We start from the raw sequence: 24,470 nt of genomic DNA, 5'->3' as shown, positions 1-24,470 counted from the left end.
CCATTGACAGACATGGGTCAAGACATGGACGTGAAGACGTCTTCATTGACTGTATCAAGATGAGGACATCAAGACTCCTCCATTGAATGGATCAAGACATGGACATCAAGACTTCTCCATTGAATGAATCAAGATGTGGACATCAAGACTTCTCCACTGAATGAGTCGAGACATGGACATCGAGACTTCTCCATTGAATGGATCAAGACATGGACATTGCCAAAGCGCCTTGTTTGCCTAGGTTTAAGCAAACCCTTTCCAAGGCCCCAAAAATTGTGGTTCAACAGTGAGTGACAGGATGCTACTGGTGGTTTCAGATGTTAATTTTGTGTGTTTTCTGCCAGATCAGGGGATGGAGGCAGCACTGGGACAGCCACTGGTGCCATGGCCCGCCAGCTGGCCACTCAAGCCCTGCTGGTCCCCGGGTGCTGGCAGGGAGGGCTGGGGGGCATCTCTCACACCCTATAACTTGCCCAAACGCGGACGTTCACATTTCTTTTGTTTTTGTGAATTTTTAGACCACAGAGTCAGCTGTGTTTACACATGGAAGAAATATATGCTATCGGGGACAATCGGATAATAAACAGCCTTTAATTAGCACAAAAGATGCAATGGGACCTAATCCCTCAGTGCCTGTTTAGACAGCCAAACCTAAACAGCAGGGTCCGTCACCCCACCACACTGCTCTGGGGAGGCCGGGGGAACCCCAGGCTGCTGCTGCCATCCCAGTACCTACAGCTGGGTGATGGTGAGGGTCTCAACCCAGACCAGGGACCGCATCCTGATCCAGGGGTGGTTTGCAGTGAATGAAGATGCTGCCCCCTGTATTCAGTGGGTGCTCAATGGCTTGGGTTTTGAGCAGTTTTTTCTTTTTTTTTGGATTCCTCATAGGTAGATCCAGGCTGTTGAAAGCTGCAAATACAGAAAGGAAGCCAGGGAAAGAGAAGAACTTATAACTAACTGCTGTAGTTGTTGGTACAAAAGTTCAGCTTTAATCACAACAAGGACAGGTAGGCTTTACTGGATGTACATCCCACTGGTTGACTTCTTTGGAGATTCCCCCCCACATTTAATTAATTTTTGGTAGCAGCATGCTCCCTTGCTTCCTCTGGTTAGCATTAAGTGATAAAACTGCAAATGTCAAATGAATCATCAGTAGCACCCATTGATTTTCCAAGCTTAATCCCAGCGCAGAAGACCCTGGGGTGGCAGCGGTACCCCTCGCTGGCAGCTGCCCCCTAGACAGGCTTCACTGGGGCTGACCAGCCCCACAGCTGCCCCCAGCACACCAAACCAAGGGAGACACAATGAGCTAGGGCATGGTTTGGCCATGGAAACTCTTATTTTGTGTGTGGTTTGCTTGGCATCCCCAGAGGGAGAGCCCATGGGGATGTGCTCCTCTGCGGCACAGCATCGCCGCAGCAGGCACCAAGGTGGCCTGCAGGATGACGACTGACAGCAAAACAATTTGCTCCAGAGCTGCACCAGTGTGCTGAGCCATCCCTGTCCCTCTGGGCGTCTTTCTGTGCTGCCTCCCGAGGCTGAGCGGCACGGCTGAACGCCAAACCTCCCAGCCAGGCTATCAGAGTGGCCCAGCGATGTTCCCAGAGGACTTACAGTCAATGATGATGGATTGCACTGATCCATTAATGCAGCGGTCTCATCTGGGAAAGATGTAATTGCCGCTCCGTGTCCCACCGTTTCTGTAAGTTTTTCGGCACATGTAATAGCGCACGCCGCGATGAGAAGGGCTGGTGACGAATGCTGCAGTAAATATGTCAGGGGCTCCGCGCCCCATGGCAGCACGCTCCCATCCTGCTGCCAGCCGGCCGTCGGTGAGGTGGGGAAGCGATAATCACAAAATCTGGTGTGACGTTCATCATGATGGATGCGTTCTCCGAAGGTTTGATGGAAAAGCATGGGCAGTACCGATCTTGTGTCCTCTTGCAATGCACATCTGCAAAATAGGTTTGCGTTGGCTGGTTCCTGGTGTCGGGGAAATAATATTTACTTTTAGACCTCGATGGGAAGGGATGAACAGGAAATCTGGGGGAGCACAGCTGCAAGGAGCAGCAAGCGGGGCGTGCGCCTCCCTGGAGCCATGCTGCTGTAGTCCAGCCGGTGGAAACCTGCTGAAAATCAGTGAGGTCTTCTCATTGCACACATCCACGGGGCAGGGTGGCATCCCGTGCTGGTGTTGTCTTGCATTCAGAGAGCTGGCATCTCACGCATGATGGCAGGACCTAGGAAACGGGTCATCTCTGCCTCTCCACATCAGACCAGGAAAGGCTCAGTGCAGCCGCCGGGGTGAAAGGCAGCGTGCAAACGGGTGTGAAAGGGAGAGGGAACAATGCCTTTTTCCTCACATCACAAGAATCCTGTGTTTTTCTGTCTTTTAAACAAAATGCCCGTGGCTGTTCACAAATTCTTGCAAGGGTGAAAATAAGGGGCTGTTTTTTCTTGAAAGTTTTTCCAACCGCGTAATTTTAGATATGGTGGCACAAGAACAGGGCAAGTTTGAAATCTGACGTGGGTGTGCTTTCTGCTTGAAGCTCAGTGCCGGCATGATGCTGATGAAATGCTGGGGTTGGTGAAGGGGTCAGTGAGAGGGAGAGTCCAGTGAATCTGGAGCGATGAATACAAAGCTTGAACTGGCAAGCTGAACGAGCATTGGGTTACTCGAGTCAGTGGGGGAGGATGAAGCCTTAAATAACCACATTTTGCACTGCAGAAGGGAAGAGTCTACCCTTTTGCTCCCCAAACAGCACCCTGGTACTCATGCACCTTGGTACCTGACCATGCCCCTGAGTGAGACCCTGCCCACAGGAGGAGAGAAGCTGGTGGCTCCGTGTTGGGTTCCCTGTGCTAGGTCTTCTCATTTTGCGCCTGGATTCAGGTGCTGGTTTTTGACATGCAGGGCTTGGAGGCTGTGCTGCTTATGCTTTCCTGTAGAGCATGACAATATCTGTGTTGCTGATACCCATCAAAGCCACAGGTGGGAATAGGGGGTTGCCATTTTGTGGTAGCTGGGTGGCACGAGTGCCTGTACATAGCCATGGGCACCTTCTTACCTGTGGTCTCAGGCAGGAACATTTGTACGTCACCAGTAAGGGTCAGCATGCTGTGGAGGGTTCGATTTTTACCTGGTGCTGCTTTTCTTCTGATTCTTTATTTATTGAAGGCAGGCTGTGTGTTGGGGCAGTGAGAGGCCATGTGAAAGTCTGGCTTTTGGTTGATGTGAGTTTCCCAAGTGTCAGGATTAGCAGTTCCAACACCCACGATGTCAAACTGCAGTCACAAACTGACTTCTGTGCATTCATCCCTGTGGCCTCGAGAAGGTCCAGAGAGGAGGGCCAGGCATGTGGAGGTGCTGGGGTGGATGGGGTGCCCGCGGTGCTGGTGGCACCTCCCTTCCTTCTGAGCTGCTGGGCCCGTGGAGGGTTGCTCTGGTGGGCATCGCTGGTCAGGAGGCACCTGAAGATGTTGAAACATTGTGGTGCAGTGGGGCCAGGGTTGGGCGTTTCACCTGCAGAAGAACCATAGCAGCTTAAAAATGGATTTTGATTTGATCTGGTTGGCTGAGACGGGGTGCACGTGGGGGTCCCCATCACGTGTAGCCAGGAGTGACATGGTCACCTCAGCCAGAAGGGACAGGCAACGGGGGCAGCCTTTGTCACGCCAGTTCTTGCTGGGGGTAATGGGAAAGATCAAGTGAATGCAAGAAAAACATCTGAGCCTGGGATCGGGGAACTGCGTCAGGACAGGACAGCGAGCCGAGGGTTTCTGAGTGGGGAACAATCCTCTGCCGAGGAGCTAATGAGGCTTTGAAGTTGTTTAACTGACACCAAACTCTGAAATCCTTTGCAAGAACTGCAATGCTTTGAGGACTGATTAATAAAGCTCTTGACTGGGAAAGGAGCAAATATTTTATCAGGCTGAGTGCTTTTTGTTGCGGGTTTGGGGGGAAGCGGGACAGGCAATTACATTTAATTGGTATCTGTCCCCTCCTGTTATCATTGGGGTATCGATTGCTGGGAAAACAGAATGCATGTTTTCTAAAATTTACTGTAAAGTAACGGCTCTCTTGTTTGTTTTGTTTAGCTCTGTGCTCTCAAAACAGCTCATTTTTCTTTGCTTTGCTGGCAAATACAATGTTTTGATTGAAACCGATACCAAATAATCAGTTAAAGGGGATATTTAATGTCAGGAAAAATTGTTTAAAATATTTTTTCCCATAGGAAAATCATGCAGTTCGCTTTTCAAGCCTAAGAAGCCTCTTAATGCCAGCACAAGCCTCCATTCTCCCTGCGGCCTCGCTCCAAAAGCAAACACGTGGGCGCAGCGCATGTGTAGGCACCGTGCGGGCCAAGGTATGGTGAACCTCGGGAGCTCCGGTGCCAGCGCTGTCCCATCCAGTTTTTCACTTTTAATTTACAATTTTTGAGGCTGCTGCCGTCTCGCCACCCCCGCAGGGTGCTGGGGGAGCAGCCAAAGGTGCGCGATGGGGCCGGGAGGCTGGGGGGAAGCAAGGCAGGACTTCCTGGCAGCGAGCATCCCCTGGGAGCACGCATCCCTCCTGTCTGGCTCCCAGGGCGCTGGCAGCGTGCGGGGCACCGAGGCGCCCACCCCAGCACGGCGCCGCAGCCACTGATGTCCTGGACCCCGGGGAATGCGTGGCGGCGGCGTGGAAGGGGAGCTGTGGCAAAGGGATGCTCCCGCAGCCCTTCTCTGGACAGAAGCGGGGAGCGTGGAAGCCGCAAGAGCCTGCGAGGTCGAAGGGATGTCACCGGCCTCGGCGGCACGTGACTCAGCAGTAATTACGGCTGGCAAATTTATATTTGTCCTTCGCGTGTCAGGTTTAATGCATCAGATCGCCGTGCGCTGTCTGAGGGTGGGCTGGGCTTGCTGCAGGCTAAGCAGGCTGCTGCTGGCAGGGCGTTTCTGTAGTACGCTAAGGGGGGGAAATAAACCACATCTGGAAAGGTTTTCTTCTCAGAAACTTGCAGCAAGGTCCTTCCCACCACGACAGCCTAGAGGTAGAAGGGATGTGCGCTGGAACGTGTGGTGGATGTGAGAGACTTGAGCAGCTGGGAATAGCGAGATCAATCTCAAATAATTTCAGAAGGGTCGTGCTTTCGTAGAGCCGGTCTGCACCCAGTCCTATACACTGTGTCACCGGTGGTCATGCTGAGAGCGGGAGGCCTTTAGCAGAGAGTTACACGTGGTTATCAGAGTATCCTGCGTGGAGCAGGGGGAGGGCAAATGCACCTGGCAGTGCAGCGGTGCGCCATCCCCATTACGCTTTGGACACGCCACAGTTTTGGCTGTGAAGGGAGGTTTTTTGCAAGGCCTTTCAGTTGGGTGTAAGAGTTCAGTACAGGTTGAAGTTTGTCAGGCCAACGCTCCGTTCATCCCCCAGCGCTTACTGTCTGTCTCGGGTATGTTGCCCTTGGGAGTGAAGGCACCGGTTTCAGGTCTGTGACAGGATTTTTTCTTTAAATTGGCCTGATTTGTTTTAAAATGAGCAGAAAGTGAGTTCTCTCCTCCCCAGAACGGATTGTGAACTACGGGCTGTTGACAACAGCAGTGCAGTTGGCAAATCTATTACCCTCGCCCGGCTCACGCGCAGGCCCACTCGGTGTTTCTCAGCTGAACTCCTTAAAAGACTGAGGCATGATCAGGCAGTCAAAGCGCCGCCTCGCAGAGCGATCACGCTTCATGCCTAAGTGGTGCGTGGCCTTGTCGCAGCGCCATCCATTACAGGCCATTTTGTGCTGCCGTAATGATTTGCTTTCCCTCCGGCTCCCCCAGGGCTGAGCAGCCTGGATGGGAGCCGTGACACAAACAGGCTTGTGTCCTGGAGGGATCCATCACGCAGCGGTGGCGCTGAGGAAATAAAAGAGTACCTGTTGCATTAGCCGCCTCGCATCCTTCTTGCTCCTCGGGCGTCTCCTGGCGTTGTCTGACGAGATGCTTTTATTTCACCTGCCCCTCGGCAGCGCCCAGCTCACTGCCCGCCACAAGAAGTAAGGGGCCAGCACAGAGGCACGGGGAGCAAAGGCTGCGGGCATCACGCATCGAGCCCCTTTCTGGAGGTGACAGGGCTGTGTTTGGGGTCTGTCTGTCAGCTGGCAGGAGGACGAAGGGCCGGTTGCCTTAACAGACACCCTGCGGGGGTCTCCTCCTCTCCGAGGGGGTCACCACCAGCCTTCCCAGTGCCTCTGCACCCAGCCAACACGGCAACTCCAGCAGTGAAAGGTGGGGATGTGTTAGCGTGCTGTCGGCTGCGTTGACAACAATGGGAAGCCTTTGCTCCTGTAGGGAGGGCTGCAGCGATACAAAACAAAAGTCACGGGATGCAAGATGATTTATAGGTCCTTGCTCTGTCAGTACGTGCCCTGGTTGCCCCCTTGCTTATTTACCGCAGGCGGATGCAGCAAGATGGGATGGGCTTTGGCTGCTGAGGACAGGCAGGTCCAGCTCGAGGTCCTTACACAACCCAATTCTCACAAAAGCTAAAAACAAGCAGGCTGCGTGCATGGTCTGAGGGTGCACCAGGGCACATGGTGGCAGGGTGGCAGGGGACTGGGGCTCTCAGGAGCTGGCGCCGTGCTCCTGAAGGTCAACACTGAGGCTAGGGCTTCTGGCAGGAAGATCAATGGCAGCAAGCAGTGAATTTTGGCAAAGTAGTGAAGTCCAAATCTGGCCGTACGTTTCTCCCCAGGCTGTTCCATTAGGTCAAGAAATCGAACCGGGCTACGTTGGAGCACCAGGACCATTGCATGCGTTGCATCCGCAGAGGCAGTGTGGAGTGCTGCGGTCCCACGCAACAGCCCTGAGAAAAGTTTGCGGCACGGCCATCAGCAGGGGATAAAAAAAACATGCCAGAGTTATCGCCGCCCTTTTAATGGCATTTCGGTATAGCTAACATATCATTTCCTGTAGAGTTACACACATCATTGCCTAGTGCCATGAACTTAACTCTTATCAGCACCCCGGTGGGAAAACCCCAGATATTTACAATAGCTTTCTTTTCAGAGTTGCAAGCTTATTTTCAATTAAAACAAACAGCAAATTAAATATTAAATAGATAAGTAGGGAAAGGAAAATTAATTGATTTTCCGACACTGAGGTGGGGTAGACAGAGGAAACTTAAGGCAATTTCACTGAATTGTATTGCCTCCCTTTGCATTTATTAGGTACATGAAACTAAGTTCTAAAAACTGGGTAACTCTTAATGTTTCACGCGCGGCGAAGCAGCAGTCGTCAAAGAAAAAAGCAGCACATGCTTCAGGTTAGTGTATATTAAAGGGGAAATGTGGTAGAGCTCTCTCTGTTAATACCAAGGTTGGAAAATGCAGTTCAGTTGGAGTCCTCTCCACGCCGGCGTGTGTTTTTGTACCCTGTGCTCGCTGCGCATCGCGTAACAAGGGAGTCGGGGAGCCACAGGACAGCTCGTTGGGCAGCTTCAGACTGTCTCTCGGCCCCACAGCTCCAATGTTGTTGGAGAACAACATTTGGCCATGCCTTAAAGTTAAAAAAAAAAAAAAGGCAACAAGGGAAAGCAGGCATCTCTTCAAGGTGTCTGATGGTGATAGATGAGCTCTTCTTTCCCTCGTCTAGATATTTCCTCTGCCCTGTCGCTTTTTAAAGCAGCAGTGGGGGATTTTATTATGTTTTATACTTTCATCCTCTGTGGTTATCTGTCTCTCTCTCCGTGGGTCTGTACAGCATGCTAATCCCTCAAGGCTCTTACACAGCATAATTTTCATCTTAATTTTTCTATTTCTCAATGTTAAACGGCTTTGCCAGGGGAATAGAAGGTCATTTCCTGTCCCCACCAGATCATTCGTTTTCTGTGAAAACACAGAGATCTCACGCTTTGCAAACAAACAGAAAAAATCAGAAATAGCCAGCGTAATTTGCAAAACACTCGTCCGTGCCGCAGAATCGAGAGGAGCAGCGGTGCTACTGTAAGTTGCAGAGGCTGCAGGGTTTGTAAATGGTTCTTTTGAAGAAAGAGGTTGTAGCAGAAGTATGAAATGGCTTTTTAATTCATTAACAAAACCAACAGTGTTTATTTCTTCAACTTGAATCTGCTGAGCACTCTCCTCATTGTCTTTATTTTTAGAAACGTTAGCTCTTTATTTTTCCAAACAAGACCGGCATGATTTTTTTTTTGGTACCACTACTTGTCACTTTCTGAATAAGTGATTTTATTTTTCTCCTGCCTTTCTGTGCTTGGGAATCTCTGCCTGCCTGCAGTCTGTTTCAGCCAACGCTGAAAAAGGAAACAAACAAAAAACCTCAGCCCTGTACTTGTGAATATTTTCTTCAGAACATTTCATGAGATGAGAAAAATCATGAATTATTCTCCCTAAGCCAGCAGCAGCAGGGGAAAATGAATGACTCATCTGTTTACTTTTAAAAATCCTTTTTAAAAAATCAGATGTGCCTGATGATAAATTATCAGAATTTTGCTCAACCAGCCCCAGCTATTAACTCCCGACATTGCTGGAGTCTTGCGCTCGCCGTGGCATCGTGCTGCCAAGCCCAGGGATTTACAAGTCTCGGGAGAGACACTGAGATTTCCCGCTCCCCTGCCTTGGCCATGCTTTAGCCTTTGTTCGTGGGCTTGGTTTTTTTGTCTGTCCCCATTTCGCTTGCAGGTTCTGGTGCCGCTCCTGCAGCCATCTACACGAGCGAGTAATTTATGTGAGTAGCAGAGCCAGTGGAGCTATTCGGGTGTGTTCGGACAGGGATATATCCCAAGGCCCGGGCTCCTCACGCCCATTTCAGTGTCCTGCTGCCCTCCGTCTCGTCTCGCCCGAGCCAGGGCCGAGCCAGTGCGGTGGTGACAGCGTGCAGTTCGCTCTTGGGTAGCAGGATGCAATTGAGTGCAGGTGAAAAATGTAAATTTGGGGTGCTTTTGGTGCTTCCCCATGGTAACAGAGTTAAAAATGGACAAGTTTCCATGGTGATTATTACCGCAGGATGCGCTGCTCACTTCAGGAGTGGCACGGGCGGCGTGGCGGTCCTCCAGGCAAAGTCTGCAGGCGTAAATTATTTACCCTTCTAAATAAATGAATGCACAGCATCATTATTTTTTTTTTTTTTTGGAGGGGGGGCAGGGTGTTCATCTTTGTAGGAAATAAGCTGCAAATTTCACTGCCATCACAAACAGGAACAATCTCTGCCCTTTTTTTCCATTGACATTTGCTTGGTTTAGATGAAAGCGTGGGCTGGCAAAGTAGCTTTGAAGTCGTTTTGATTTTTATTCCCGGTGTCTTTTATTGAACCAGGTGTCTGGTTCGAGCAACTGCCCGCGTTGAGTGGGGCAGGTGCCGGGTTTTGGTTGGGTTTTGCTTTGGGCTTCTTCCCATCGGGGGGAGCGTGGCCGGGCTGCTTTGTGACCCGTCGGAGGTGCCACACTGATGGCCTGACCCGTGCTGGTGAATCCCTGCAGGACAAACAAGGGGCGGCTCCTGCAGGGGAACTGAGGACCCTCTGCCCACGGCGGAACATTTCGGAGATGTGTATTTTTAGAAATGTTTGTTTTTGTGCTTTTGCTGAGTTAAAGCAGTGCGCTGTCTCTGGGCTCTGCCGTACGCTGTCATTATGTGAAGCTTTGTTTAAAACTGTAAAACGCAGCGCCTGAGCCCTTGGGTTAGCCTGCCTGCAGGAGGGGTGGTGTCCTGACTGCAGTCAGCCCTGGAGTCCTTTTAAATTATCTGTGTTTACGGCTAAATATAAGTTCCTCAAAACTCTTTGTGCAGCACTCAGGGATGTCTGTATACACAGCATCTATGTATATATTACTGTAGTGCGTTGTGGAGCCGTTACCCTGAAGCGTGGAAACGTTTAACGGCCTTCCTTTGGCGACAGGGTCTTTCAAGGCAGTCGCAAATATTATGTTAAGGAGGAGATTTATGCAGTGCCTAAACCATGTTTCTGCCTCACAGGCCAAGCTATGTCGGTGCCGGTGCCCCTGGCAGCCCCGAGCCACGGTGGGTCCCGCTGATGGCGATGTGAGCGCGGCGCCCGCGGAGCCCCGAAGCCCTGCGACATGGAGGAGCTGTACAAGGAGACCCCGAACCTGCCCATGGACGTCACCAGCCCGCCGGCGGCCATGGCCAACAACAAGCTGGAGAACGGGGTGGCCCAGCTGATCACGGCCGAGGCCTGGAACATCAACTCGGCCGACCTGATGAAGAAGGCCCTGTCCCCGCTGGTGACCGTCCCCGCGCCCTCCATCCTGACGCCGCCGGCCGAGTCGCAGAGCGGGGTGGCGCTGAAGGTGGCGGCCACCGTGCTGCAGCCCATCTGCCTGGGGGACAGCCCCGTCGTCCTGCCCATCCACCTGCAGGTGGCCGGCAGCGCCGCCCCGCAGATGCCGGCCGGCAACGCCACCCCCTACGTCATGACCACGCAGGGCCCCGTCCCGCTGCCCGTCCTCCTGGAGCAGCACGTCTTCCAGCACCTCAACTCGCCCCTGGTGCTGCCCCCCGGTGCCGCCTGCCCCGCCAGCCCCCTGCACGGCGGCCTCTTCCCGGGCTCCTCGGCCCCGGTCAGCCAGCCCCAGCTCCTGGACCCCAAGCCCGCTGGCCCAGGCCAGGAGCCCGTGCTGCCGCCCGTCTTTCAGACGCCAGGCTTCGCTGCCGTCCTGCAGGACCTCTTCCCCTCGGGGCAGGGCGCCCTGGGCTCGGCCCCCTGCCAGCCACCCCCTGACTATACCGCCCTCCCGCCCCAGGCCTTCAGCTCGCCCCTGTCCCCGCTGGTGCCCCCCGCCACGCTGCTGGTGCCCTACCCCGTCATCGTGCCCCTGCCCGTGCCCGTGCCCATCCCCATCCCCGTCCCCATCCCTGTGCCCCACGGCGCCGAGTCCAAGGTGGCCCCCGACCCGCCCAAGCCCCCACTTTTCACCCCGCAGCCCTGCAAGGGCACCCAGACCCCCCTGGAGAAGGAGGAGACGAAGCCCTTCGACCTCGTCCACCAGCGGGACTTCTCCCAGCTGAGCCGCCACACCGTCATCAAGATGGGCAGCGAGAACGAGGCGCTGGACCTCTCCATGAAAGGGCCGCCCGCGCCACGTGCCGGCGAGGCCGCGCCGCCACCACCGTCCCCCGAGGACGGGGCGCTGGACCTGTCCCTCGCCTCCTGCCGCAAGCCGGGGGGGCCCCAAGGGGAGGCGGCCGGCACCAGCCCCGCAGCCGAGGGCAGCCCCCCGGCCCTGCCGGCCGCCCCCTTCGCCCCCTCCAAAGCACCAGAGGCCGCGGGCAAGGCGGAGGTGAGGGCGGCGGGGCCCGGGCCGGGCGAGCTCCTGCGGCCGCCGCAGAAGTGGCTGGTGGACCCGGCGGGGCGAGCGGCCTGCGAGCCCAAGGCCGGCGGCAACAACATCGAGATCGTCAGCACCTCGCAGACAGCCAAAGTCATCGTCTCCGTCAAGGACGCCGTGCCCACCATCTTCTGCGGCAAGATCAAGGGCCTGTCGGGAGTGTCCACCAAAAACTTTTCCTTCAAAAGGGACATGCCCCAGGACTCGGTGCTGCAGTGCTATGACGTGAAGAGCCAGCCCGAGCCCCGGGACAACGCCGAGGCGCTTAGGAAACCTGTAAAGAACAGGAGCGTAAAGCTAAAGAAAATGAACTCGCCCGAAATACACATTCTTCCAATCAAGAAGCAACGGCTCGCTGCCTTTTTTCCGAGAAAGTAAATTATGGGTTTTTAGAATTTTAAGATTATTATGGAAAAAAAAATAATAAAAAAGATGCACTTGGTTTTAAACTCATTTAAAACTTTAAACTATCTTTGTAAGTTATTTTTGGGGGAAGGGGGAGAGGAGCAGATGTAGAGTCCCTATAAGCTGGGTTTCTTTCTTTTTTTTTTTTTTTGTTATTGAATTTTGACTTTTCATGGGAAACTGAATAAAAAGCAACCTATTTTTCAAGCAGATTGCACATTTTGCAGCTTTAATGGAGTAACGGATGAGTCAGAGGGGTAAGAGCTATTTTCACTGCCATAAAGTGCTTTGATGATGTAATTCTTCATAACGGTTAGAATGGAAATTTCAAAATAAATGTTTGTACGTGCTGATCGGCTGCGCTATCTCTGTCATTTCTGAAGTGCTTTCGCCACACGGAAGAGGTCTGGCAAAAGTCTGTAAACCATAAAGCACTGCAGCTCACTTGTGACAGCCCTAAAATGTTAACATCGCCAGGCTACGAAAAATTATCTTGTCCCGGGGCACGGTCGGAGAGCGCTTCTGAGCGGCCGGTGACGGTGCACCCGGACGAGCTTCGGAAAAGCCAAAGCGAGGGTTAGCGAGCGGAACAGCCCAGCGCAGGCCGAATGCCAGCTTCAGCGCCAGAGATGCAGCTTTAAAATGCTAAGTAACACTAGCAGCTATGTAAAAGAGAAAAATCCTAAAATTCGGGGGAATTTGGTTGCCGCGGGGGGAAGGGTGGTGGTAAGGAAAAGTCACATAATTTTTCCCAGCCTGACTATAGATACATGGAAAAGTTGTTTATTGTTAGTTTTACAATTTTCTTTGATGGCTGAAGTCAATGCACATCCAAGAGCAGACTATGTAACTTTATTACCTGACAGTGTACAAGCCGCCCACGTCAATGGAGAAATGTGAATGTACAATTCAAATAAACGTTCTGGTAGGTGACGGTTTTGCACTTTGTGTGTGGAAATCAGCTGGAGACGCCTTCTTGTACATTGGCTGTTAAATTCAGGTGGCTCACGTCTAAAAACCCATCCCCAGGGAAGAAGGGCTGCGAGAGCAGGAGATCAATTCTGGGGGGGGGAGACACTGCCCGTGTGTGGCTATACCTGGTGGGTAGAAAAACTCTTCGTTATTATTTCAAATGCCATGTTCCCAGAACAGTGTTGTCTAAGCAAAAGGAGCAGTTGTAAACCCATCACCTGGGCAACGCAGCACACCAAGCGTGCCTTCCCTCACCCCTCAGCAGCCAAACTACTTCCAAGCCCCATCCTGAGCAGCTTTGGGAAGGCCGTTGCAGTAGTTCTTGCAATAAGTTGGCCAAAGCAGCAGCTTCTGGCTTAGAAATCCCATCCTCAGGCGCTGGCGTCATCCCAAAATCTGTTGAAACTTGTGAGGAAGGTGCCAATTCACTATCCAGAAAATGCCCCCGGCTTCGGAAGTCAGGAAGGGCATTCTGCTGCTCTCTTTCTGGGCTGAGTTATTGCAGCCCTCTTGCTTAATATGAAAAATCAGGAATTTTCACATGGCAGGGATGCTACGCAGCATCAAATTCTGTCATACTCTCGCTTTTTAAATATTTTTGAAGCCTTTGTTTTTCCCCAAAGCTGCCAGAACCAGAGACGTTCAGAAGAGCTTAAAGCGCTGATGGATTCATTAATGTTTTGCCATCTGACAGCAGTTTTTTAAATAATTTCGTTCTTAATTGAAAATGCTCTGCTACTTTGTTTTGTTCCTTCCAAGAAACTGCGCTGATGAAATGTGTCACTTCATGGCTGCTGCAGTGCTGAGGCTGAGGATTTCTAAACCCCTTGGGACGGCCGTCCCCCCTGTCCCTGCCCCGCTGCCTCCGCGGGGCCGGGCTCAGGGCATCGAGATCTTCTGAGAGTGGATTTTTTTTTCCCAGGCCCATGCCAGGGCAGCGCCCGTCAGCGATGCTGGCTGCAGGTGCTGAGGCTTTTTGCCACAGGGGGCCTGGAGACTCCCCACTGGAAAGGTGCCCGCAGACGGGGCTGGGCTCATCCATCCACGCAGGTACCATTCGCCTCCCACCACCACTCGCGGGTGAAGCACGAGTCCTACATCCCCTCAGCACGGGGGAGAGGCGGCCACAGAACGACGCACTTAACGACACCAAGATCGAGCACCTCCACCTCCTCCTCCTCCTCCTTGCTGCTAGCAGCGATTACAGGATTTGTATATCGGGCCATTAGTTTCCTCCACGGCTACGCTTTAACTGCTTCTGAAACTTGTGCGTGAGGAGAAGGCTGGGGAGCTGCGCTTGTGATATATGGAGCCTCCGTTTCTGGTGGCTGTTAATGGAGACGTTAATGCCGCGCGTGACGTTGAAGGGAAAGTCATTAAGCTGTAATGGCAGGAGGAGGATGTTTTACAACGATGGGTGTATGCCAGGTAGAGAGAGAGGAGCAGCACAGCCCCTCAAGGGCGACCTGTGCTGGCTCCAAGTTTCCTTTAACTGGGGCTTTGCGTGTGGGTTTTATTAGGGATGAGGGAAGAGGGGGTGGTTTCCCTTCCCATCCATTTGCTGTCAGGTGAAGGAAGGTGAAGGAACCCAAAGATGCCAAATTTGAGGAGGAAGCTGCCAGCTGCACAGAACGCGCCCCCGGGACACACAGCATCAGCAGCAGGAGGGAAGGCGAGCACGGGGTGCAGCAAGCACAGCGCTTCCTTGGGCTGAAGGCAGCTGAGACACAAGAGCAGGGGGAGAGGCTGAACATCACGTCACACGCACAACGCAGCACGCATAAACCACACGCCAGATAAACCACACTGTCCTGCACATCCCTGCAGAGGTTTGGCCCGCAGGAGATCACCGAATTCATTCAATCCTCGCACGCTTGAAGCTCAAATGGGAAACTTGACGGGCGCAGAGGTGGCCGCTGAGCACCCACGGGAGCGCCTCGGGCAGGCCGTGCCCCTCCGCTCGCGCAGAGGCACCTCAGGACAGCGATCTGACAACATGCCACTCGCTAGCAGCCCTGACCAAGAATCTCAGACAATGAAAATAGCATAAATCAACATTACACAATATCCTGGTGCCAGATGTTTTGGTTTCTCTCTGTGCTCAAGTTTATAAAAACACGCTGAAGTGCTCGGGCAAAGGCCTTCTTGTCAGCTGGCTGGGATGGGGTCCTGCCTTCCTGCCTTCGGCCAGCCTGCCACCACTACAGTAGTGATGTGAAGTTGTGAAATTTGCTTTTTTACTCACCTTTCACTTCTTTCGGTGGTTCCCCCCGTGCTTATTGAAAGTTTCATTTCTCTTAGATGATGCCACAAATTTGCCAATACTGAAGTTTGCTGAATTCAGAGTACCCTGCGGCTGTCCTGCGCACACAAACAAATCCCCTAATTCCAGTGCAGAAAACATGTTTTTCCACAGTTGTTAAAATCCTGGTATCCCACCCCTGCTAGGAAAATCCATTCTGTTGTTGAACCATCTGAAACATTTCTACACGTTTGGGGAGAAAAATTACTAACCACTAAAATATTTAGCACTGTTTCGTGGCCATATCCCCCAAGCTCTCCTGTAATAACAGCGTAAGATCTCAGTACTGAAATTACTGGGGTACTTTCAAACAAAGCGGGGAGAATTAAAAGAGCAAATGGCAGGATACGAGCTAATAGAGTGTTTAGAAGGGAGCTCTGCTTCCCAGGTAAAGCACTAGCTTTCACTGTAAAGAAGTCCATGTTTGCAGGAAGCACTGGTAATGCAAACCGCATCCCCGTCAGCCCGTGCCCAGCCCCCCCTTGGCTCCCGGGATTACTAATGTTCCCCAGCCCACAGCTGTCTGAGAACGGCTACATTTTCTGCATTGTTTTAATATCATCCTTCTCACCACATCCTCCTCGCCAGCGTTCCCATCCTTCTCTGCTTAAGAACCAGGGATGATGGGCAACGTTTTGTCCAAGTCTGGCACCTCACGGACCGAAGCTACCGAAGGGTGCGTCACTGCGACACGGAACAAGGAGCTCCCTCCCGCTGGATCTTAGGTACTGCGAGAAAACCCCTAGAAGTGCAAAGAAAGCCCTAGAAGTCCCATCAGTAGGCACAGGAAAGCTATTAATGGTGGGAGCTGCTGCTACAGAAGTCATTTCCTGTCTGTTGAGACCCGATCAAAGGGAAAAGAGTGAAACGCCACCTGCACTCCAAGTTGTAAAGGTATCGAGTGGATTTTTCATCCTCTAAGTGAAGGATTCAAAGTAAGTACCTTGAAAGCTTGGTCCACGTCTTGGAGACATGAGAGTGCCCTTGGAGACCTGCACGGCTCAGCCACGAAGCTGCCCCACTGGACGGCAAAGCCTGATGAAAGGCTGCTGTCTGCCTTTCGCCACCTGGAGCACCGTCACACGCCTCTCGCTTAAAGCGTGCAACAAAGAGGATCTAGGGGCAGCAATATTCTCAGCGCATTGAATTTTGGGGGCAGATACTCTGGCCCATCTGGACTTTTGAGTAAGACCCCTTGTGCGGCAGACCATGGGACTTTGCCAGAAGCCTGTGGTTTAGCAAAATGTGCACCTAAGCATTTCCTTCTGAATGCCAGGTAGGTCTTTCATGAAGGGTTCGAGTAAGGGATTGTTCCATTTTACTGAAAACAAACAGCACTTTCGATGGGAAACTAGTTCGCATGCTGGAGTTCAGCAGGATGGGCACTGGGGCTCCCGTGACAGATACCAGGAACCGTGTCAATAAAACCCAGGGAGTCAGGAGAGCTACTGATCTCGTGAAGCAGATGTCGGTGTCTGGTCAGATCACTCCTACCCTGAACTCAGTCAACTAGACCTACGTGGACTACAGTGAGAGACAGTCTAGACATAATTAGGATATGAAGACACGAAGTTATATGAAATTAAACCCCATCCTGTACTCCTCTGCAGGTGTGACTTGAAAAGAAATCACATCAAGAGTGAATTTGTAGCAGTCGCTCATTCAATTAGGAAGAAGCAATTAAAGGACAGAAAGAGAGGAAGCCCCACAAATTGCACAGGGAATGCCAAGTACTCAGCCCATGTTTTCAGATGAAATCTTCTCAAGAAGTCTTTGGCATGTGATGTCACTGACAGGCCCGTGGGTTTTCCTTTAATCAAACACCACAGCACTCACGCTGAAGAGACAAATTATGATTTGCAACCGGTGAACAGCAAAACAAAGGGAGAAAACTGTCCATTTTGACACAAGATAAAAATATTTCATACCCCTTCCGTGGCTCAAAACGTTAACCTCTAACTCTCCTCCTTGAAATCCCAGGTCAAGTAGTCAAAAGACATTAGCTATGACTCAGCAATCAGTGCATCCAAATCTGAAACAGGGTAAGCCAGTACCTCCACCTGGTTTCCTCCTTTTCCTCCAATTTTCCATTACTTCATTCTTCATATATTTTCCTTCCCATGTTTATTGCACACAATCCGTATCACTCATCCCAGCCTTCCATTTCTGTTTTCTTTCAAAACATTTAAACTTTCCCCAACCTGTTCGTTTCCCGTAGCCAAACACAAACCCAAAGACAGTTTACAATTAATACACTACGGTGAACGCAAAGATATATGGAAGTAATACGTTCCCTTTGGCTGAGCTGAGCACTCTTTGCTCTGGTCCCTTGAAAATATACAGAGAACACAAAGCAGCATTAAGTTAAAACAAAGCAAGACAAAAAACCCACACCCACAAAAAAGCCACCACTGCCCACTGAGCCTGATAAGCAGAAGTTGTCATCTCAGGCGCAGCCCCAATACTATTTTGGTGCGTTGCTTAGGTGGTCCAAAGGCATCTCTGGGCTTACAGTGGTGAAACAGAAGGAAAACAGATCCCCCATGGAGAAGGGAAAGCAGCTCTCTGTAGAGCAAGCAAGAGAGGACGAGGACGGAGTGCTCCTCCTGTGAATCAGAGTCTATGCAGGACACAAAAATGGAAGCACGCTAGACTGAAGATCTTGCCTAGCGTGCAGCATGGGCAGCAGAACAAGAGAAAAGTCAACTGAGTCCAAATTTAAGCTAGCTGTTGCAGCACGATGGATATGATTTAGTTCTGCGCTCCCCTTACCCCAGTTTCACATGAATTGGATCTCCAAGGAGGCCTCCGTATTTCTTCTAGGCCTTGGAGATCCAAGTAGCCTCCTTGGGACATGCACCTCAAAGCAATGCCCTATCTAGTAGCTCACCCCTAAAGCACAGGGATAAACCAAGGCTAGATTAGAACTGAGAATCTATTTAATTTTGCTCTCCCCACTACTGTGTTCATGCAAGCACACGCAATTAAAAGACAGCCTGACAAATGGAAAGCACTTTGCAGACCACACCTTGAGTAACACTGCCTCGGGTGAGAGGCCTCTGCTTCTAACAGAGCACCATCAGCATTCCCAGGCAAGGAAAGAAATCAGTAGCAATAGCACATTACACTGGGATTATGCAGTCAAGATGCAGAGCCCTCTCCTTATTTTTCAAAACATGCAGGAGCAAGAAGCACACGCGAAGACCCTTCCCTCAAAATAGAGGCTCTCCGGTAGGAGAAGACCTGCTTGGCTGCACTGGTTTGTGGAGATGGAAGTTGAGGGAAGAATTGTTCAGACCTGTCTGAAAACTCCACTCAGATCTCAACAGCGCTAACACAATCGCTTGGAGGAACAGAGCACTGCCATAACTAACGGGAAAAAATCCACATATGAGAAAATGAGAAATCTAGTAAAATCACAGCCTTTTGCACTTGAAAAACAGACTGAGGTGCACCACCATTCACTGAGGTTTTCCCAGTGCCTTGCCAATCTGCCTCAGCTTCCACCTGGGAGGGTAGATGAGTCTTTGTCTTCCCCATTCTTGACCTCACTGCTGAGACTGCCAGCACAGGGTAATGGCAATTATCATGGTGGTTTTGTGGTGTATTCATTTCCTTCCAGCTGTCATAACTAGAAAGGAATCACTGGCAGGAGTGTGTTTCTGCCAGCTTCAAGCTGTACATCTGTTCACATTTGTCTGTTCACACAACACGGGATGCGAGCTCCCTTTCCTCTTGCACTGGCATCTGTTTGCTCACACGATTTGTCCTGGAAGGGCTTTGATTTCGGAGGCTGAAAAGTGAATCTCGGTGGATGAAAATGTCTTCATGTATTTTAACAAGAAAAGAGGTGCCGGTGTGCAGCCTTCACTATCAGCACTAAACAGTTCCATGGCAGATAATGAAAGCTGAAATAAAACTAGCAGCAGTCCATAAAGCTAAGGGGAGAAGCAGCTCAGGAAGGACTCCCTAGATTGTACAGCAGGGCTGGGAGATTCCGGGGCTGGTGGGAGCTAATGCTGATTCAGATGGGACAAATTACAGCTAATCAAAATGATCTGCTAGGACAAGGATGGATGATTCATGTAAGTGAGGGAGTTAAAAGCCTATTGGACCACTGTAATGGCATACTTTAAGCATATACAGGTCTCCCATCATCTCCACAGCCACAGCACTAAGAATTTATTCTTACAAATAAAGCAAACAGTCAGAGGAGAATCTTTTAAAATACATGTGTTTGCTGTTTTAAAATTAAGAATCTCTGGGGTTTCCACTGTAAAAATGAATAAATAAATAAATCACGACATAAAATGTCTCAAAGTTGCTGACTCAAAACACAGTGAGCTTACAACAGACTTCAGATTTTAAGATAAAGCCTCAAAATGGCTCTGCGTGATCTTAGAAACAACAGGAACACAGACGGTTTGGGAACAGGATCCCACGATCTATGGACTAGTCAGTAAGCTTTACAGAGCAAAAGATTACAATCAAGGCTTGAGAAAAAAGCAGCAACCATTTCACCAGAGAAATGGATGTGAATCAGTTTCTGCCTCCCTGCATCACTTAGGCAATTCCAAGCAAGCACTTTTTACTCACTCCAATAGTTTTACATGCAATAAAAAAAGAAAGGAGGAATATATGACCTCCGAAATTGATCTCAAGGGGTCTTTTTTCCCTTTTTTTTTTTCAAACCAAGCCAGCCTCTCTCTATATAGCTTCAATTCAGCTTAAGCAGCAAGAGAAACACGAAGATGCCTGTAACTTTTAGACCAGGTTCACACATCTAATGTTGGAACTAAACATTCATTTAACTCTATTATGTGAACAGCTAATCGATCAAAGAAAAAAAAATACTGCTATCCACTTCTAAAATCTGTTTTAGTCACATGACGCTGCACTAAAACAGACTGCACTCCTCAACTCCTACTTAGAACAGAGCAGATAGGGGACAGACCTAGAAACACTTTCTTCACTTTGCTTTCTCTACAACTTTCTACACAATTGTTACTTCCAGTTACTATTTGAAGTCTACACGAGAACAAGCTTTAAAAATCATACAGTTTTAGAGCAACTGGCATAAAAGTCACTTAAGTGGTGTAGACAAAAAATGGGAAGATTTTCCATCCTTTCAGCCAACACTTACAATGCGACGTTGCTGTCTTTCATTGTCATTCCTGCAACAGTCCTACAACATGTACACAGCTACAACAAACTTGTTAGAAGTGCTGTAGCGTCAACCGTGAGGTGCAATCGCCCCGCCATGCAGTATTCTTCAATTTCCATATTGCATGAGTCTTCTGCAACAAGGGCTGTGAGAGCTGCCAGCCCTCCTGGAGCAGCTGCATTTTAATTTTACATAGAAGAGATCTTACCGTGCACTGATGAGTCACAGCACTGCCTCGCGAGAGACTTACAAGATACAGAACCAGATAAGCAGATGAATCCCTGTTGATAGAAAAGCAACTCAGAAGAACAAAGACAATACACCATGTTGTCTTTTATACTGAATATGCACCAAAAAGATATTCACTATCTTTTGGGAGAACAGATGCAAAATGCCTCTGGACTGTTGTTATTTCCAAGTTCCATAACTTGCCTGTGAAGTATCTGAGGTTACCATTAATCCAATTAACATTACTTCTCAAACGCAGGCAGATCACTGCAGAGAGGCATCAAAACAACAGACTTTTCTAAAACATTAACAGTAAAACCTAAAGTATATGAAGTTTAAACCTACTGGTATTAACTGCTTTTAAAAAAATAGTTCAGGTCTTCACCTGAACACAGGACAAACTCACTTTTTAGGAGTCTCTTCCCCTTAGTGATTTCTATGAGAATTCTGTAAACTCTAAGCAGCAATACACTATATTCAAAACTAAATAGTTGAATATATTCCTGAATAGTTATTTTGAAAGCACAGACCAACCCAAATTCAAATATTAATTGCTTCAGACAAACTATGTTGGAACAATTTTATCCTTCTGATTAAAGCTTCCTCACATCAGATGTTGTCACGAACTGCCAAATGCCAGGTATGTCAGCTACCCTTGCCCACGCAGATGGTGCTTATGCATAAAACAAAACAGACAACAATGAACAAACTATTTTATTGCTGTTTATAGATAAGAACATCCCATTGAAAATAAAGAATAAAAAATATATTCTGCTGCAACATTCTGAACGCATGAATCTCACACTGTAGCGCATGGTGAAATCCTGGTCTGTAACTTCACAGTAATCCCTGTGCACCTGGGTGCACGCAAAGCCTCGAACTAATATTTATACCCATCATAGTACCATGTACAAAAAGTTCATTCCATAAAAGCCAAACAGAAATTTTAAACATCTTTGTTTCTCCTATGCCAATGGCAATTTAAAAAATTAGAGCTGTTTTCAGTTAAATCGTATGAGCAGTACTTCTTTTAAGCTAAAGAACTCTGAAATTCAGCATAAGAAAGCATCGAAGAAGTAAGGTTTGAACACTATACTCAACACGTGGGGCATTATGTTTTCCTCACAATGTAACTGTAACTTTCACATGGTTTTACCAACAATCAAGTCAATATTTTCCGAACACAAAGAGAAAATATGCTCTTTCTCCAATCAATGCTCTGACCTTTTCTTACTATAAAGAGCGTGCTTGTATTATTCATCCAAGCATACGTGCACCACAAAAGATATGCAAAAAAAATCAACAGATATAACCTTTAGTGGCAAACGTCTAATGATGGAATAATAAAAACAATCCTCGAAGCCCGAATGACTTGCTAAATTAAAATTGCATTGCAGTCACTTAAACTAACAAAATTCTCGGACACTTGTAAGCTACAAAAAATGTTATTTTGCAGCAGTATCTCTGCTGAAACCTGAGGAGTATCAGAGTATTGGTAAAACAAGGCATTTTCAGAAAAAGGATTCGTAAAAAATACATTTTTACTATATAGTTTCATATAAAAAGGCAATAAGAAATATAATAAAACCTACCAATTTAGGACTACATCTTCCTTAGCAAATAGTTTTCATCACTTGCACTATTACATACAGTACATTCAGTCTCCTACACAGAAAGTACATTTTCTTATCCCTGATGTATATTACAATTGGCAGTGACAACAAACTGGTTCATTATCACCACTGGTTCTTGTAGCTTACACGAACAGCACCAAATTTACCCTAAACAGGCTTGTCAATTACATAGTAGCACTTCCTGAAAGGAAATATAAGCCCAAAACATCAGAACCAAACAAGTGTTTTCAGAAATACACCAGAACACATGGCTCAGAGTTAAGTGATGAATAACCAGGAGTATTGCATAGTACAGGGATTTTGCCTGTAGGAGTAAATCCACCCTTTGATTGTTTGTCACCTTCTGACTCAGAATGGACAACAAATTAAACAGGTGCTAATGAATATGAAAGCAGTACATGACCAAAATTACTGGTAAAAAACAAACAAGAAATTGTACAGTTCTCTCTGGCACAGTGCAAAGTACATATTAAAGACTGAACACGTATGTACAGTGTGTACGTGTATTTTCATATATATATAGTATGCATTTCCCTGACACATACACATGTATATATAAAAGCATGAACACGCGTATCCATGCCGAACTTAGCAAAAAGATGGAATGTTTATAACGTGGATGCATTGTTCCAGTCAAATCCGTCGGTCCCAGAACTGGCTGTTTATACAGCCAATATGATCTTCCATAAAACAGAACTATTATCACCGGCATAAATTGACAATACACCGTACATTTGTCCTTGTAACTTTCCAAAGGACTGATAATCACACTTTATAAAAGCTTATATTTGTATTAAACCCTCTTCTCCACAACGCTTCCCTCCCCACACTTCCCTCCCCCCCGAACTGTTCATATGGCTATTCCCTTTATGGAAATCTATGAAGAAAAACCTAGCTGAGTATGACTCTGCTGGAGGACCAGACACGGTATTTACTACTGAGATGAGACCTTCTCTTTTACATTTTCCTCGCAATGTAAAAGTTTACAGCCACCCCTGCAAAAATTATTAACACCTGATGCTGTTTTTGTTTTTTCCTTTGGGATTCAGCTGTTTTGGTTCCAAATACAAATGCACTGGGGCTGAAGTCTGCAACAGAGAATAAATGTGCTTTTCAGCACTGTTACCCAACCTGCTCCCCAGCCAGCGTGACCAACAGTTCAGTCCTTCCCGGCAAACTTCCTGAAACAGTTCACAAAATACTAGAATGTAATACAGATTTTCTTTTTTCCCTCTTTATCCTAGATATCTTCTTCACATTTTGAGAGAACCTTCAAAAAATACAGATGATTTATGCAACAAAACACTTTTAAATAAAGGTGATGGCTGTTAACCTGAGAGCTTAGTGTGATATGAGCACACACTGTGGTATCCCCATTGGCTAGTACTTTCCTTGTTTAAGTCTTTCAATGTGGTAGCACAACTTTAGGGCAGGCCCCAGCTTCAGTCCCATATATTTCATTATCATATCACTCCTCAGTAACAGTAGTGCCTTCCCATCAATTTCCTGCAGAAGGAAGAGAACAAACACAACAACACACAACTGCTTTAACAATCTGCATGGTAACACCGAAAAGTACATTGCATTTGTTTATACTGTAGTAAAAATGTATCCACCATTCATAAGGCAGTAACTTAGTGCAGTACTTTGATAATTACACATGGCCACTGAAGGGAAATTTATTTCAGTATTTTTACGGTAAGATTAATGTATGTGAGATGCTAAACAAAATTACAGTAAGTAAAAAAAAAAAAGAACAAACAGCCTTCAAAATTAGGTATCAGCTGGGAAAAAGAAGAAAAAAAAAAAAGAATGGGTCAAGGAAAGAAAAAAAGCTGCAAAGGAAGGTCTGTGCAGTTGGAGATTAAATGATCCGAGCACTGAGGCCTTGCACTGAACCTTGAACACAGCTGTGGGAGGGTTTTGGCGTGTGCATGCAAATAGTCACGCAGAGGAAGGGGTTACAAACCATCTGAATCTGTGAAATAAGACAGATCTACATCCAGGTTAAAGCAGACAGATTGTTAGGATCAAGACCGAGGACAACTTAGGCAGATTGCAACTGCCTGGTTGAGAAGCTGCTGAAATATAGCAGTCCCAAGCTCTTAGTAGCATTACATACCGTAGACAGGCAATTAGTTCCCTAAAACACCATAAAGAAAACCACTCTGTCTTATTTTTTTTTAAACATAAACCCAACAAAGCAACTGACATTTGGTCTTGCTGTACAACTAAGAATAACTAACACATAACACAGGAAGTTCTGTAAAAAGTTACTTTGAATTTTCCCTTCAATTCAGCTTAATGTGAGATTTATCTGTTAGTTAAGAGCCAGTGCAGAACAAGGGTGAAATACCACTAAAGAGAAAGCCAACCTCTTTTTGGAGGGCCACATATAAAACGAAATAATAAAGCAGCTCTTTGCTGAGC

At 48.5% G+C, this 24,470-nt stretch overlaps 2 protein-coding genes across 8 annotated transcripts in view; one reads left to right on the top strand and one right to left on the bottom strand.

Annotated features, from left to right (window-relative positions):
- Positions 1-10,066: 10,066 nt before the first annotated feature.
- On the top strand, positions 10,067-12,099 carry RAI2 (retinoic acid induced 2; the record flags this gene model as incomplete). The annotated part of the gene is made up of 1 exon (XM_083844041.1): positions 10,067-12,099. One exon carries the CDS (start codon positions 10,067-10,069, stop codon positions 11,711-11,713), a length of 1,647 nt encoding a protein of 548 aa, XP_083700167.1. The 3' UTR covers positions 11,714-12,099.
- Positions 11,869-24,470, bottom strand: part of SCML2 (Scm polycomb group protein like 2) — an 83,373-nt gene continuing 70,771 nt past the window's right edge. For 6 of the 7 annotated variants that reach the window (XM_083843980.1, XM_083843984.1, XM_083843981.1 and 3 more), the window contains one exon: positions 11,869-23,546. In XM_083843980.1, coding sequence (XP_083700106.1) covers positions 23,421-23,546 — 126 coding nt within the window. In that variant the 3' untranslated portion in view covers positions 11,869-23,420. The remainder of the gene's footprint in view (positions 23,547-24,470) is intronic. The other variant, XR_014586733.1, reaches the window with a different exon arrangement.

Source organism: Anser anser (assembly GCF_964211835.1).
Source record: "Anser anser genome assembly, chromosome: 1".
Lineage (NCBI taxonomy): Eukaryota > Metazoa > Chordata > Aves > Anseriformes > Anatidae > Anser > Anser anser.
This window is presented reverse-complemented; position numbering and strand designations above follow the sequence as displayed.